This window comes from Acromyrmex echinatior, chromosome 11 (genome assembly GCF_024713525.1).
Source record: "Acromyrmex echinatior isolate Ae372 chromosome 11, ASM2471352v2, whole genome shotgun sequence".
Lineage (NCBI taxonomy): Eukaryota > Metazoa > Arthropoda > Insecta > Hymenoptera > Formicidae > Acromyrmex > Acromyrmex echinatior.
This window is the reverse complement of record NC_141862.1, coordinates 13,496,666-13,510,927: the sequence shown is the minus strand read 5'-3', so window position 1 is coordinate 13,510,927 and position 14,262 is coordinate 13,496,666. Positions and strand designations below refer to the sequence as shown.

General features: G+C 27.6%; 2 protein-coding genes across 6 annotated transcripts in view; one reads left to right on the top strand and one right to left on the bottom strand.

Annotated features, from left to right (window-relative positions):
• The window catches only part of LOC105153201 (uncharacterized), a 70,250-nt gene that overhangs the window by 27,909 nt on the left and 28,079 nt on the right, over positions 1-14,262 (bottom strand). The window lies entirely within an intron of this gene.
• Positions 1-14,262, top strand: part of LOC105153202 (spondin-1) — a 43,843-nt gene that overhangs the window by 17,162 nt on the left and 12,419 nt on the right. For all 5 annotated transcript variants that reach the window (XM_011067914.2, XM_011067919.2, XM_011067913.2 and 2 more), the window contains exons 3-8: positions 9,234-9,477; positions 10,334-10,520; positions 11,049-11,213; positions 12,618-12,741; positions 12,844-12,974; positions 13,557-13,746. In XM_011067914.2, coding sequence (XP_011066216.1) covers positions 9,234-9,477; positions 10,334-10,520; positions 11,049-11,213; positions 12,618-12,741; positions 12,844-12,974; positions 13,557-13,746 — 1,041 coding nt within the window. The remainder of the gene's footprint in view (positions 1-9,233; positions 9,478-10,333; positions 10,521-11,048; positions 11,214-12,617; positions 12,742-12,843; positions 12,975-13,556; positions 13,747-14,262) is intronic.

The window sequence follows — 14,262 nt, the reverse complement described above, 5'->3', positions numbered from 1 at the left end:
AAATTTAAATTAAAAGAAAAGGGTTTTAAAGCTTGAAATCTCTATTTTCAAATGGTTACTGTATTTTTTTAAATTTATGAGTTTTATAATTTTTACATATAGAAAACTACGAGCTGAAAAAAATGAAAAATTTTCTTTTCACTTTGTAGGTCTGTAGCGTGCTCAAAAAAAAAATCGAGCAAATTTTTGACTATCTATCGTAACAACTTCAAGCTTTCCTTACAAAATCGTTTTTTAAAAACGTACTTTTTGTTTCTAAGTTATTCGCAGATTAAATAAAAAGGAATATTCTAACTTTATTCCTCGTATGTAACTCCGTTAAAAATCATCATATCGCAATTAAAAATACAGATTTTTAAAGCTGAAACGTTGCTCTATCAGGTGATGTAATTGTCAATTTTTTAACAATAGAATATATGGGTTGCTAAAAAAGTCTTTCTATCAATTTGTAAAAAGACTTTTTTTCACCAACCCAATATATTTATCTCATCTTAAATACAAAATTTTTTGGAGATTTTAACCAACGCGAATAGACTTAATGGAGTTAAATAATTTAATTCAAGAAAGTGTATTAAAAGACTCGAATTTAGATTATTATTGAATATAATTATATTATGCACTAAATGCATACGTTAATATAAATGTTGAAACTAATAGAGTGAATTGTTTATACATTTTGACATACATAAAAAAATTAAAAATAACAAAATGTTATTAAACTCATGGGATTGAATTATTATTGCTTCTTTGACATCTAACAGTATACAATAATTATATACCGAAAATCATTACGATAAAATCATTTTATCTATACCTCGAATATTTACAAACTTCATTAATGAAACACAGCATATAATCTGAGCGATGTAGCACTAGTTATCAGAAATCAATACGATGAAATAATTTTATTATATCGATTTTCGTGCAACGCTTTCGTACAAAATTACTCAGTTATACTATGTTTTGTTAATGAAGTTTTGCGTTGTAAATATCCATAGTATGTAGATACAAGCATATAGATATCAAAGACGTATACTATGTATAAGCAAAAACATATTCTTTATATTTTAACAGATAAAAATTTACGTAGAAAGAGTTTACGTAGAAAGTTTCTGTTAAAGACTTTTTGTTAAAGAAAGAATTGATTAAAGAGATCGTATGTTTGTACGCAATTATTAAAAAATTCTCTGTGTTACTTTGTTAATAATTATTCTTCTTTTATTTAATTTTTTTACAGAAACATTATGATTAATAACCTCTCAAATATATATAATTTATTATATTGATTTTAAATCGCTTCGAAAGACCCTTTAAATCTGGGACACATGACTTTCTAATGAATCTTGTTCAAGTAAAAAGTACGATTTCAATCATTTTAAGTTGAATACTATGAAAAGTTTAGTTTTAAAGTTTTTCTGAAAGTTACGCGAAAGAAGAAAACACTTAAATCGAAGGTGTGGGAAGAATATCAGAGAAAAATGAATACTGCAAGGTCTTAAAAATCCCTTTTATGTATTCAAGGATTAAGAGGCGAAGTATAAGTCTTATGCGTACATCAAGAGACGTAGTCCAGGAAGACCCATAAGACTCCAGAAGCCGTATTGTTTCAAACAGCTGAGTATGTAATTACACGATGTAGAGAGTGACCTATGAGTAGATAACCTTGCAACTAAACTGTTTCACAAGATTCGACTTTTAAATACTTTTTTATCTAATTATTGACGCAATTTTCCTTTCACATTCTCTGAATCATCTTTGGAAAGAATGATTTAATACAATTTTTATATTTTGGATATATTAATTGTATAATCAATACGCTTTCTTACTTCAAAAGTGACAAAAAACAACTTAAGAAACGTCATTTTTAAGTTATTACCATGAATAAATTAAGTAAACATTATCCTACATCCTATTAATAATAAAAAAAAGAACTAATTTAACTTCTTAAAAAATCGTCACACCTCAAAAAGAATAGTTTAAAAAAAATTATCAAAGTCATTATAACTTAAAACGGTTTTTAGTTGCAAAACAAAGATGACATTTAATCATGTTAGAATATATTCTTTTTGCCGATATTATTTAATAGCCAATAATTTTTTGTCAAATTGAAAAATTTATCTCATTTAATTAATTTTTTTAATTGTATAACTTTTGAAATAAGGGAGCGATATGTAACTGGCGATATGTAACTGACGATATTACATTACATTCATAATGTCAATTAAATTTATAATGTCAAATTATATCTACAATTTGAGTTATTTTTACTAATTTCTGTGGATCGCCGTTATTCCTATTGAATGTTAATTTAACTAAAACAATGGAATTAAACAATTATATAACTCAAGAAAATGTAGATATTAAATTTAGCTAAAATTTATTATTAAATTTACAAAAAAAATTTAATTTATTATTTAAGTCTACGCTAATATAGACATCGGTTATTTCGAATTTAATTACAGCAAAGTATTAATTTACATTTTAACACATATGGGAATTAAAAATAATAAAATGTTATTTGATTCAAGAGATTGAATTATCATTGCTTCTTTGATATCTAACTATGTAACTGAATACATAGAGAGAAGACCTCTATTATGAGATACCGAGTATATTTTGGGTAAATGCTAGAAGCCTATGGACAGAATTTAAAAAAATAATAGGTCATTTTAAAGGGAATTTAATAAGCTTTAAAATAATATTATGCTAAATTTAATTCAAATTCTTTTTTTTTTTAATTAAAGAAATGTAAAAAGTAAGCAATTCGCAAAATTAAAAAATTGTGCCTCCTAATATGAGATGCCCCGAGAAATCGATAATAAAATGCAAAGCATATTGCAATTAAAAAATTTTATTTAATGTTTCTATAATACAAACAAACACAGCCAGCGTACGCGAAAAATAAGCATGCGATTATATCTAGAATTCGTCTTCAGATAGTTGAAACCAAGCATCACAGAAATAGGCACTCGATGTTCATTCTAATTCTTTTTATTATTATACAATAACATTTATAGTTTAGCAACGATTTTCATTATCACATAGGAGCATACGTTATTTGATATTAGAAATACCCTGGATATCTCATACTTTGATTTCCATGTCTTACAATCATCAAATCTGTAATTAAACAATTCAATATATCCCGTATTTTTCTGTTAGTACGATTTTACTCTATCACTACATGAAGAATTTATTGCCAGATATTTACTTATTAAATAATAAACAAGATTTAAAGGCTCATGTTAATGAAACTTGAAGACATTTAAATTCTAAAATCTTTTTTTAGAAGGACTACAGGCATTCTAATAATGAATTTTCCACTAAATAGTTTTCAATCTGAGAATAATAAATTCATGGTGGAACCACACTGAGAAAAAAAAATTGCTTCAAAAAAATATTAGTTGATTTAACTAAATAGCTGTCACGGATTGTTAAACAAATATTTGTTAATTCAAACAAATAACATTTTAAATTACAAGATTTTGATAATCTAAATATATAAATATTTGAACTAAATAATCATTACGAACTAAACGCATTTAGTCAAGTTAACAACTTTTTGTTCTCAATGCAATAGATAACGTTTATTAATTTAACAGAAACGTCGCTATCTCATATTAGGCGCCTATCTTATAATAGGAGACTTTCCTCTACGTGATATGAGATAAAGAATTTTATTAAAATTTATAAAAATTTAGGGCAATAATAATTTAGTGAAACCTAATCTATAAATCGTTTAAAGAAGGTCACGTAAAATTGGTAAAATGTAGCACGCTTACACGTGTTAAAGAATATTTCATAATAGAGAATGAAATACAGTTGAATCCCTGTGAACACTGTAGCGGATTCACGGTGTGTCGTGTTTAATCCATGCTATAAATAGCGAGTTGGTACCCGGGCTGGATATATGTTTCTATTCCGAGAACGCGAATATTCCTTCGGCACATAGAAAATCTATAAGTCGATATTCATGCAAGTACAATATTTTTCGTGCAATAAAAAATATTAGACCTTAATAACTACGGTACTTATTAGAGCTTTTTTGAAAAAAAAAAGAAAGAAAAATTGTAGAGAAGAAGTCAACAGACGAAAGATGAATTGATGATTATAATTTTGCAAAACATTAAATTTAATATTCTTTTATATCTATTTTCTCTTCAAAATATACACTATTCTGAATACTTCTCGGAATTAAATCAATATTCCGATGTGAAAAACTAGACGTGATGTTTTCTCCGTCGAACTTGACTGTATTTTTCATACTCCGTACTAAAAGTTTTTCCTCTATCGCTTTTCCTTCCGGAAGAGGAGATGCAGAATTTTGTTTTCGCTCGCAATCAATTACGCGAACAAAACGAAAGTTTCTGAACGCCCTTATTCGGGATATTCTTATAGATGCGATTGATTATGCCGAAAATTATATCGACAGCAATACGTATCAGTAGTTCATTTTGCTGTTCAATTACGGTAATGTATAGAATTATTAAGAAAGCCAAGATACATTATTGTGGTAATGTAAAATATTGTTATATACTATTTAAAAATAATAATTCAGATTATGCTAAATGTATACATGATAATAAAAGATACATTCATACATATTGCAAACACATAACATAATTAATTTCATAATTAATTTCATAATTAATTTCATAATTAATGTATCTTACGCTTATATAAAAAGAAAATCTGATGTCTAATAATGCAGATTACTTATATGATTTACTTATAGAAAAATAACGTTATTCTTCAGTCTAAAATGATTTTTTAAAATACACGTACATTATCGACTATAAATCTTTGTTAGCAATATATGTATTGCTAACGCGAAACAAAAAAAAACGCGAAAATATAGTTAGTCTTATGCTATAAGACATTTTTTGCAAGAAATATCTACAAATAATACCTGTATTAAAAACTTAAAACATTGCTTATATACAATACATATATGTATATTTTTTTTTACGTATATACATATGTATAAATTAATATTAATGCATACTATACATTGCTTAAATTTTTTTCTGTTGTCAAAATTTAATATAATACATAAATATACATATATAATTCAGAAACAATCCCAGTATATGAATAGCAAATTGCAGTATTAACAAGAATTATAAGCTACAATGAGTATTGAATTACCTATTATGATTACTAAACTCACCGTATAGAAGTTTCGTTATCGTCTGTGCTTACATCACAATATGGAAATCTTTTATAATAATATACATTATATACAATATATATATTAGGTGTTGGAATTAATTCGTAGCGTTTTACAAGTGATGGGAAGTACTTTCATTAATATATTTTTTAATGCTCATGTGAAATAAATAACATTCTTTCATTAAAAACGCTACGAATTAATTCCAATACCTAATATATATATATATATATATATATATATATATATATATATATATACGTTTTACAATAATATCATTTTATGTTCTCCAAGTTAATTGTATTACACTACACATTGGTATATAAGTCTAAAAGATACATAATTTGAATTAAATTTATAAAGTTCACAGAAGTGAAAGTTTTGCTGAAATATCTAAAAATTTAGTTAGATCTAAAAATAATTTTGTTGGATCATAAAATAATTTGTAGGGAATTTTTAGATATTCTGCAAAATCGATCTTTCCGAGTAATTAAAAATTTCTCTTAGTTATAGTATATGTTTAACTCATGATACATATAAAGTAAGATATCTTCAGATACATAATGCAGTCCATAAGTTTGACAAAAATCATAAAGAACAACATCTGCAGAAAAAAATATTTTAAACATTTTTTTATTCAAATTATAATAATCTCTTACAATTAATACCGCTCTGCCCTTGTTTTCAATCCTTGCGTTGCTGCTGAGTACTTCTCTTTTGTAATTGTCATCAGTTATTCAATTATAACCATTACAGCAGCTTTTCTGAATCTTGCCTTCCAATTGCAATTTCAGTTTCAAAAACAAGAAATAGGGAAAGGCAAGTTAGATAAGTAGATTGGATGACTTAAGATTACAACATTTTTTTTATTTATTTGACATTTCAAGAATTTTAATCATTATGATCGACTAATTAAAAACAATGATAAAAGAGGAACACTCAATGTAAAAATTAAATCAAAAGCAACGTGGTGTATTAATTTATTTCGGTAGAAAATATTTTTCTAATGTATTCTTTATTTAACATGATTTTTGTTTACTTAAAACTTATGGACTATGTAAGATACTATACAATTACAATATGCAGATACATAAATCTTTTAATTAAAAATGAGCAATATTGATTATCTGAAACATCTGCATATTTAATTAACTTCAAGCAAATTACTAATTAAAATATATTGAATTATAATCTTAAAATATCTAGTTTACTCTAAAAAATATTTTGTACAATTGTATAAATTGTACAATACGTGTACATATATATGCATATGTAGAGTTTTATATTTTAAGTAAAATATCATTTAATTTTGGATCATTTGATTTTATTTTTAATATTAAATCTTTAGCTTTTAGACGATTTTTTGCAAAACAAGGAGCAAATTTATATATATTATTTTCTTTCACCGTAATATTCCATTTCATACATAGATATAATTTTAAACATTCAGGAACTATTGAATAATTGTAAATTTCAAGAAACCGATTATATATTAATTCCAATGGATATTTCTCTGCAGGCATGTAAAAATCACGTATTTTTATAAATATAGCAATGAGTATTGCAATAGGCGGTTCTTCTAACTTAGGAAGAATCATTACAATCAGGGGTAAGAAGATCGTTTTGGGGAGATCAAAATCAGGAAATAAAACAGAATAATCAATAAATATTTTAGAAACAACAGGATCATTATAATTACTATGGAATGTGTCCCATGTTATACTCGGAAAGCAATTTGCTATAACAGACACTGTTAACTTATTTTCAATTGGATTCAGTGGAAAAGTGTCATCAACATCTATTCCGTATTTATTTCTCATTAATCTTGTCAAGATCCGCACTGTCTCGCATCTTCCAAAATAATGGTTCGGTATAACATTAAGTAAGCTATTAGGTGTTGGAATTAATTCGTAGCGTTTTTAATGAAAGAATGTTATTTATTTCACATGAGCATTAAAAAATACATTAATGAAAGTACTTCCCATCACTTGTAAAACGCTACGAATTAATTCCAACACCTAATAATATGAAATAGAAAGCATATAATATTAACATCTTCATTAAATTTCATACAATTAGAAAACACAAATTCATGTTTGTAATTCTCTGCTTCTGTATAAAATGTGAAAATAAATGTCTCGCTGAAATTAGGTTCCGTATAAACACGAACCACATTGGAGAAGTACATTTGTAACATCTCCTGTGTAATACATTTTGGATTTATTATGTTAGATATCGTATCAAGCGTCGTGAATTCTTGGAGAAGATCGTTCTCAAGGACGTGTGTGTACCTTTTAAACAACTTTTCTAAACAGTTTAATACCATGATGTCGGTTGTCTTCCCCGTTATGTTTCGGTACACGGGCGGCTTCGTCTTATTAATAATCCGGTTATATGAACGCCAATGTTCCATATTAACCACTGATTAAACGTCAATATATATTATATGTAAATGCTAGATCGCTATTACAATGATTTAACCTCCTCGGATTATCACATTCTATTTTCGAATATCTCTTCTTTGACGTTGCGTCAACACCAGCTCGATATACAGCATGCAATTCCTGTCTTTTTCTGCGCGTCAAAGTATGTAAAATAAAATGTGTAAGTTGTAAAAATATTAACGAAAATCACATATCTGATACATATCGATATATTGCGCAAAATCATTATGTTCAACAACGGTTATAAATAGAAGCAGAATACGGAAGAAAATAAAAATAAATAATCAAATAAATTCACATTTTCCGTATCTCGAATTGCATAAAATACAAATACTGTTCCAGAACGTCAGTAGTGGAAGTATTATTTATTGCAATTGTACGTACCTATAAGGCTGGACTTTTGTAAAAATTGTTACAGCAGTTATTTTTCTGTGGAATTTGTCTGAGCTACTTCATTTCTAAATGATTAACGGAGAAAAAGAAAACAGAGCCGAATTGTTTGACTGGCCATTTCAGTTTGCTACCAATAAATATAGATGTATGTGTATGTTGTGTGTATCAAGTACGCAATGTAGGATATGAGATTATTGTTTTGAAAGAAACTTATTTGAAAAGCTGTTGCAATCTGCTATCGTTACTTTTTTTTCACATTTTGCTCGATTATCAATAAATTAACAATTTTGCAAGAGTAAGTAAAATTAATAAAATTATTTTCTCAGAAAAAAAAATATAAAAAAGACTCCAATTGTAGACATCCATTAAAAAACACACGCAAAAAGATATTTAATATATACATCGCAATTTTTATTACATTTATTTTGATGTTTCAATCGTTCATGTTTTACATGGTTGTATCAAAATAAATTTAATAAAAATCGCAATATATACATATATTAAAACGATATCATTTTGCATACATTTTTTAATACGCAAGCAAAGTTTTTTCTTACTTTTTTTCTGAACATTTTATCAAATCCTACATTATGACATCAAAAAAATATCTTTGTTATATACAAAGTGGGACATTTTAATTGTTTCAGGCAGATATTAGAAACTAAGAGAAATACAAGAAAAAGTTTTATATAAAAGTTGTAGGTTTTTTTGGAAAAAAAAGGTGAAAATAACGGATTTTATAAGAGGCATGTTATTAAGTCAAGTCAAGGTCGACATCAATTTTTTAAATAGGAATCTCTATTTTTTATTGCATATTTTTGTAACTGAAGACGTTTTCAAAACGCTATAAAATATTTTTTTATTAAGCACTTTTCGAGATACAAAACTTGACAATTACTGTACTGCTGACATTAGCATTACCCAAGGTGTGCTACGTGAAGGTTACTCAGTCGAATTTAATATATTATGTGTGCGTGTGTGCATCTAAGAAAACATCTACAACTTTTATATAAAACTTTTTCCTGTATCTCTTTTATAGTTTCTGAGATATCCACCTAGGACGATTTAATGCTCCAACCTATATGTATAAACGTTACTACGAATAAATACACATTATTCTTTTTTATAGGCAAAATTGTATTACGTCCATATAAAATATCTCGCGGTCATATTATAGAACGGAATGCAATGCGAACATATCGAATAAAGATTGCCTATTATTTCAGTGATTCTGGAGATTGACACTTCCGACCAGATGCACCGGAAGTTTACGAAATTCCTCATATCAGCTGAGGTCGAAAACGCGAATGATATCATTGATGTCGGCGTTTTCGATCTTCAAGACGATACGATGACCAAGTTCGCGGATAATTGTGCGAACGCTATCGTGGAAACATCCAAGGTGCAGAAGGAAAAAATTTCTGTTGTTTGGACTAGTCCTGCCGAAGGTAGCGGTTGCATCCTTCTCAGGTGAAGGGATTTTATTTAAAATGACCTATTTCGTGATATTTAAATAACAATTTAAAGGAATTTCAACACAACTCTTATTGTAAATTAAATGTCAATATTTTAATATAAAATCGTTTTATTAATACGCGTATAAAATTATGATATACGCTTTTTTAAATATGCAGAAAAATAAAAATATATTTATTTTACGACATTCGAAAGAAATTAAATAGCAATAACGTAACTTTTACGATAAACGCACCGCTTCAGAATGCAATAAATGTTTATAATATTTAAATATGTTTGTATATGATTAAATATGTATAAAATGCTTTTAGCTATAACACCATGTTTTATTTATATGTCAAATTTTATAGCGTTATAACATTTTACTACATACAGTATTTGTATTAAAGGATTTTAAAATCAAGTATAAGCGATGGAAACAATATTTATTGTGATATTTATTACGCCATTTTATTTACCTCTGAAACAGAATTAAATGCTATCTAATAATATATTTTTCGTTGTAAGTGCGCTATTTGAATAAATATAGATATTATAAGATATACACAATATATTACAGTATTGTTATATGTTCAGTATACATACAAGTGTAATATTCAATAAGTCATGTAAGTTCATAGTTATGTAAGTATCACATGATTATATGAAATTTACTTATAGTTTGAGCTTCTTCTCCGAAAGATTAACCACTTTGTCTCATTTTATATTTTTACGTTATATTATTTGATAATAAAATCTTTTATATGAAAATCTTTTATATGAAAATCTTTTATATGATATATTTTCGGCCATAATACGGTGATATATTTCGGTCATCAGTTGATTATATTTTCGTTTTCTTTTTTTGCAGAGCGACAGTACTGGAAACGACAGATACATGGTATATGGATGACCCAAATTTAATTATTAACATATGCCAAGACTCGAAAGTGGAAGCCGATGATCAGGGCCCGATTCTTTCAGAATGTTGTGCTTGCGACGAGGCAAAATTTGAAGTCACGTTCGAAGGCCTCTGGTCGAGAAATACACATCCGAAAGTAAATAATCGGCAACAAACGAAAATTGTGCCATATTACACAATTTTATGCGAGTTTATATAATATAAGCTTTATTAAACAAAATAAAACTTATATATATATATATATATATATATATATATATATATATATATATTGTATAGTCGGGAAATATAAATTTTCCTTCAACTTGAGAAGTAAAGCCTTAGAAGGATAAAATCTAACACGTTAAAATTTTTCGAGACTTTAATGTGTATTCTTGTAAGGCTTTATTTTTCAAACAGTAAGAGGAAAATTTATATTTTCCAAATATATTAAATAATAGACATATGTATATAAAGAAAAATATATACCATATTTGCGGGTGAAAGAATTAAAAGTAGATTACTTGGATATAATATCTCTCAAGTCTAAGTACCTAAAAAACTGAGCTTATAATATTTTTTTTGTATATTCAGTATATTTGGAATCACGACAAAATCATTTGTGGGAATCCTTCACACGATTGATACCTGATTAATCATCATTTATTATTCTGTCTTCTTACAGGATTTTCCTAGCAAGGGTTGGCTGATTCGATTTTCAGACGTGATCGGCGCATCGCACACTGGCGATTACAGATTTTGGCGTCACTACGGCATGGCTAGTACTGGACTACGACAAGTGGCAGAGTTCGGTGCAACACGGAAGTTAGAATCCGAGTTAAAGGATCGGGTAAGAAGTGCAATATATATGCAATTGTATACCTTCAGAAAGAGCTACACAAAGTTTTTAATTCACTTTGTCCTATTTCGGAAAATTTAAGATAAATCAATTTTTTTTCTATTCAAATTGCCTTAGTTTTTAATATTTCATTTATATCATAATTCCATTAATATTCTTATATCATAATTTCATTAATATAGGTAAAATATTAAGAGGCTATTTTATACATATAAATATGAAAAATTGAACATTTCACTAAAATAAGTTAGAGAAGCATAGATTAATTTATGTTAACCCTCTGTAATTACAAAAATTACAAAAATTAATATAAACAATAAGAATCTTATTGGATGGTGCATTTGAAAATTGAACAATAAGGAAAAGAAGTAATGCCCTTAACGGTCAAAACTAGAGCTTTAATGTTTAAATAATTCAATCTGAATTATTATATACTATATATGTACATGCATATATATATATATATATATATATATATATATATATATATATATATACCATATTTGGTATCTTCCGGCTGAGGTAATATTTTTCGCAATAAATGTGTGTGTGTATTTGCAGTTTTTCAGCATATTAACATCTTTTTAACAGATTGCCTAATTGAGCATCAAATTATTAAAATAGTTTGTCAATTTAATTTGTTGTTAATTAAACTACTGTAATATTATTACAATAGTTTAATTGCATTTATGAGTCCGAAAAATCAATTCGGCGCGCAATTCGAATGACTACAAATATGATATATATGCATGTATATATATATAATATATACATAGTAATTCTTTTGATTGAATTATTTAAGAATTAAAGATCTAGCTTTGACTGTTAGGGCCATTATTTCTATTCTTTATTGTTGAAAAATTAATATATCTCTTTTTATCGCTGCAATGATCACTATTTTTTACAGATTGGTTAACTAAAAAGGCACGTTTTGTGTGAGTTACAGCTGCTGCGATCTAAAACCCATTTTACAATTGCATAAGCGTTATAAATTGTAATTATGAGAATTAACCAATTACAGTCAAATATAGGAAAATATTCGATTGCAATTGGTCAATTCTCACAACTACAACTACGTTTATGCAATTGTAGAATGAGCTTTATAATTGCGCTGACAGCCAAAAACTAATTAAGTGTGTACTTTTACCCTAGCACTGATTTCCAAACTGACTTTCAAACTCTAATTATATTTCCATCATTGACATTATAATTAATTAGAAAGAATTAATTCTGAAAGTTAGAAATTGTGTTATTTTTTTAAAGCTTCAGGAACTGTCGGAAAAATATATTTTTTGTAAATATGTTTATTAGGAAATATTTTATCATAAAAATATTTATAACAAAAACGTAGATACATATAAATTACAGCATTTATTGCTTTACTGTTTGTTACAGAGCGAACAAATCCGGACCATCATAAAAGCGAGAGGCATAAGTTATCCGAATGTCACTGGCAAAACCTTTGCTGTGTTTCGAGTTGACAGAAAACATCATTTGATGTCTTTAGTTTCTATGATTGGTTAGTTTCTAATTTTTAGTATATAAAGGAGACATTAAATTCATATTAAAAATTGTAGAGTAATAATTCTTCGTTTATCGTGCGATTTTAATTTTTTCGCAGATCCATCGCCAGATTGGTTTGTTGGTGTTTCTGGACTCGAACTTTGTCTACCTAATTGTTCCTGGATTGAACATAAGCAATTAAATCTTTATCCATACGACGCTGGCACTGACGACGGAATTACATATGTGGTAAAGTAAACAGATAACTTTTATTTTCAATTTCTTATAATTTATGATTGACGGATGTTTTAGCGTATTTTATAAGGAAAAATTGATTTAAAATTTCTCGTAGATAAACACGTTGATTTATACTTCACTTAGCGGGTGAAGGGCTACTAAAAAAAAAAGAGATACTTGTCAATTGCTAACGTGGAGGGATCATAATAACCTCTCTTGAGAGGAATACCTTAATTTTATCCCCCCCGTAGTACGCAACAAGAATCGCTGACGTTGTTGCTCCCTCGGCATTTTTCCGACGAGTGAGAATTTTCCTTCTTCTACCTTCTCTTACTTTTCTCGTGAAAAATCTTTCTCCATGCGTTAACAGCGAGAATTTATAATTATACATTTCTTATAACAACAGGTCTAATCGTTATTATGTTAAGATCGGATAAAAATATTGGTAGGAAAAAAATTTGAAAAGAAATGAAATTACAAGAAAGTCCTTCCTTCAACGAAGGAAACGTTTTAAGAAATTTATACGAGAAAAAGATATCTTATAACAAATATTTATAATTTCGTAAAGTAATATTTATTTTCCTCGTTAATTAGTCGCCCGATTCGCCGACGGATCCACAGATTCCGATTCACCGTATCGCATCAACATATCCAAATGATTCGAGATCACCTTTTTACGATCCGTCTGGTCTAGACATGAAACCTCTCGCGAAGCTTTATCTCAACAGGCAGAGATTATACGAGAAGACCTGCGATGACTACGATGATACACTAACTGATACAGGTACAGTGCATACGAATAAAAAATAAAATAGAAAATATCGTTTAAGAAATGTGCTTGTGGAGAATTTACGACAGTTAATTGTATCACTTGGAAATTTTAAAGTAGCGCATTAATGTCTGACCCACAGTTTTCTCGACGATGTAAAAAATTTATATCTCACCGAGGAGAAAAAAATGCAGAATTAAATACCAGTTCTAAAACACTAAAACTCGTGAACGAGTTTCCGCGAAGTTGAACGATTAAAGTAACATTTATCATGAATTTCCACGTCACGTGCAGATCCATATAATTATTCCCTAAATTGTTCATGCGAGAACTGTTAAAATGGGATAAGTCTAGATGAACGTCTGTTTACTTTTACCTTGCGTAATTTGTTTAACTACATATTTTTCGCTTCGCAACATATTATTTGCTTTCTATAGATTAACATTGCATAATAAATATGTAGTACGTCATTACTAGTTGTATAACGTAATTCTTGTTTTAAGTGCATTCATTACGAACTTTAGATGTATG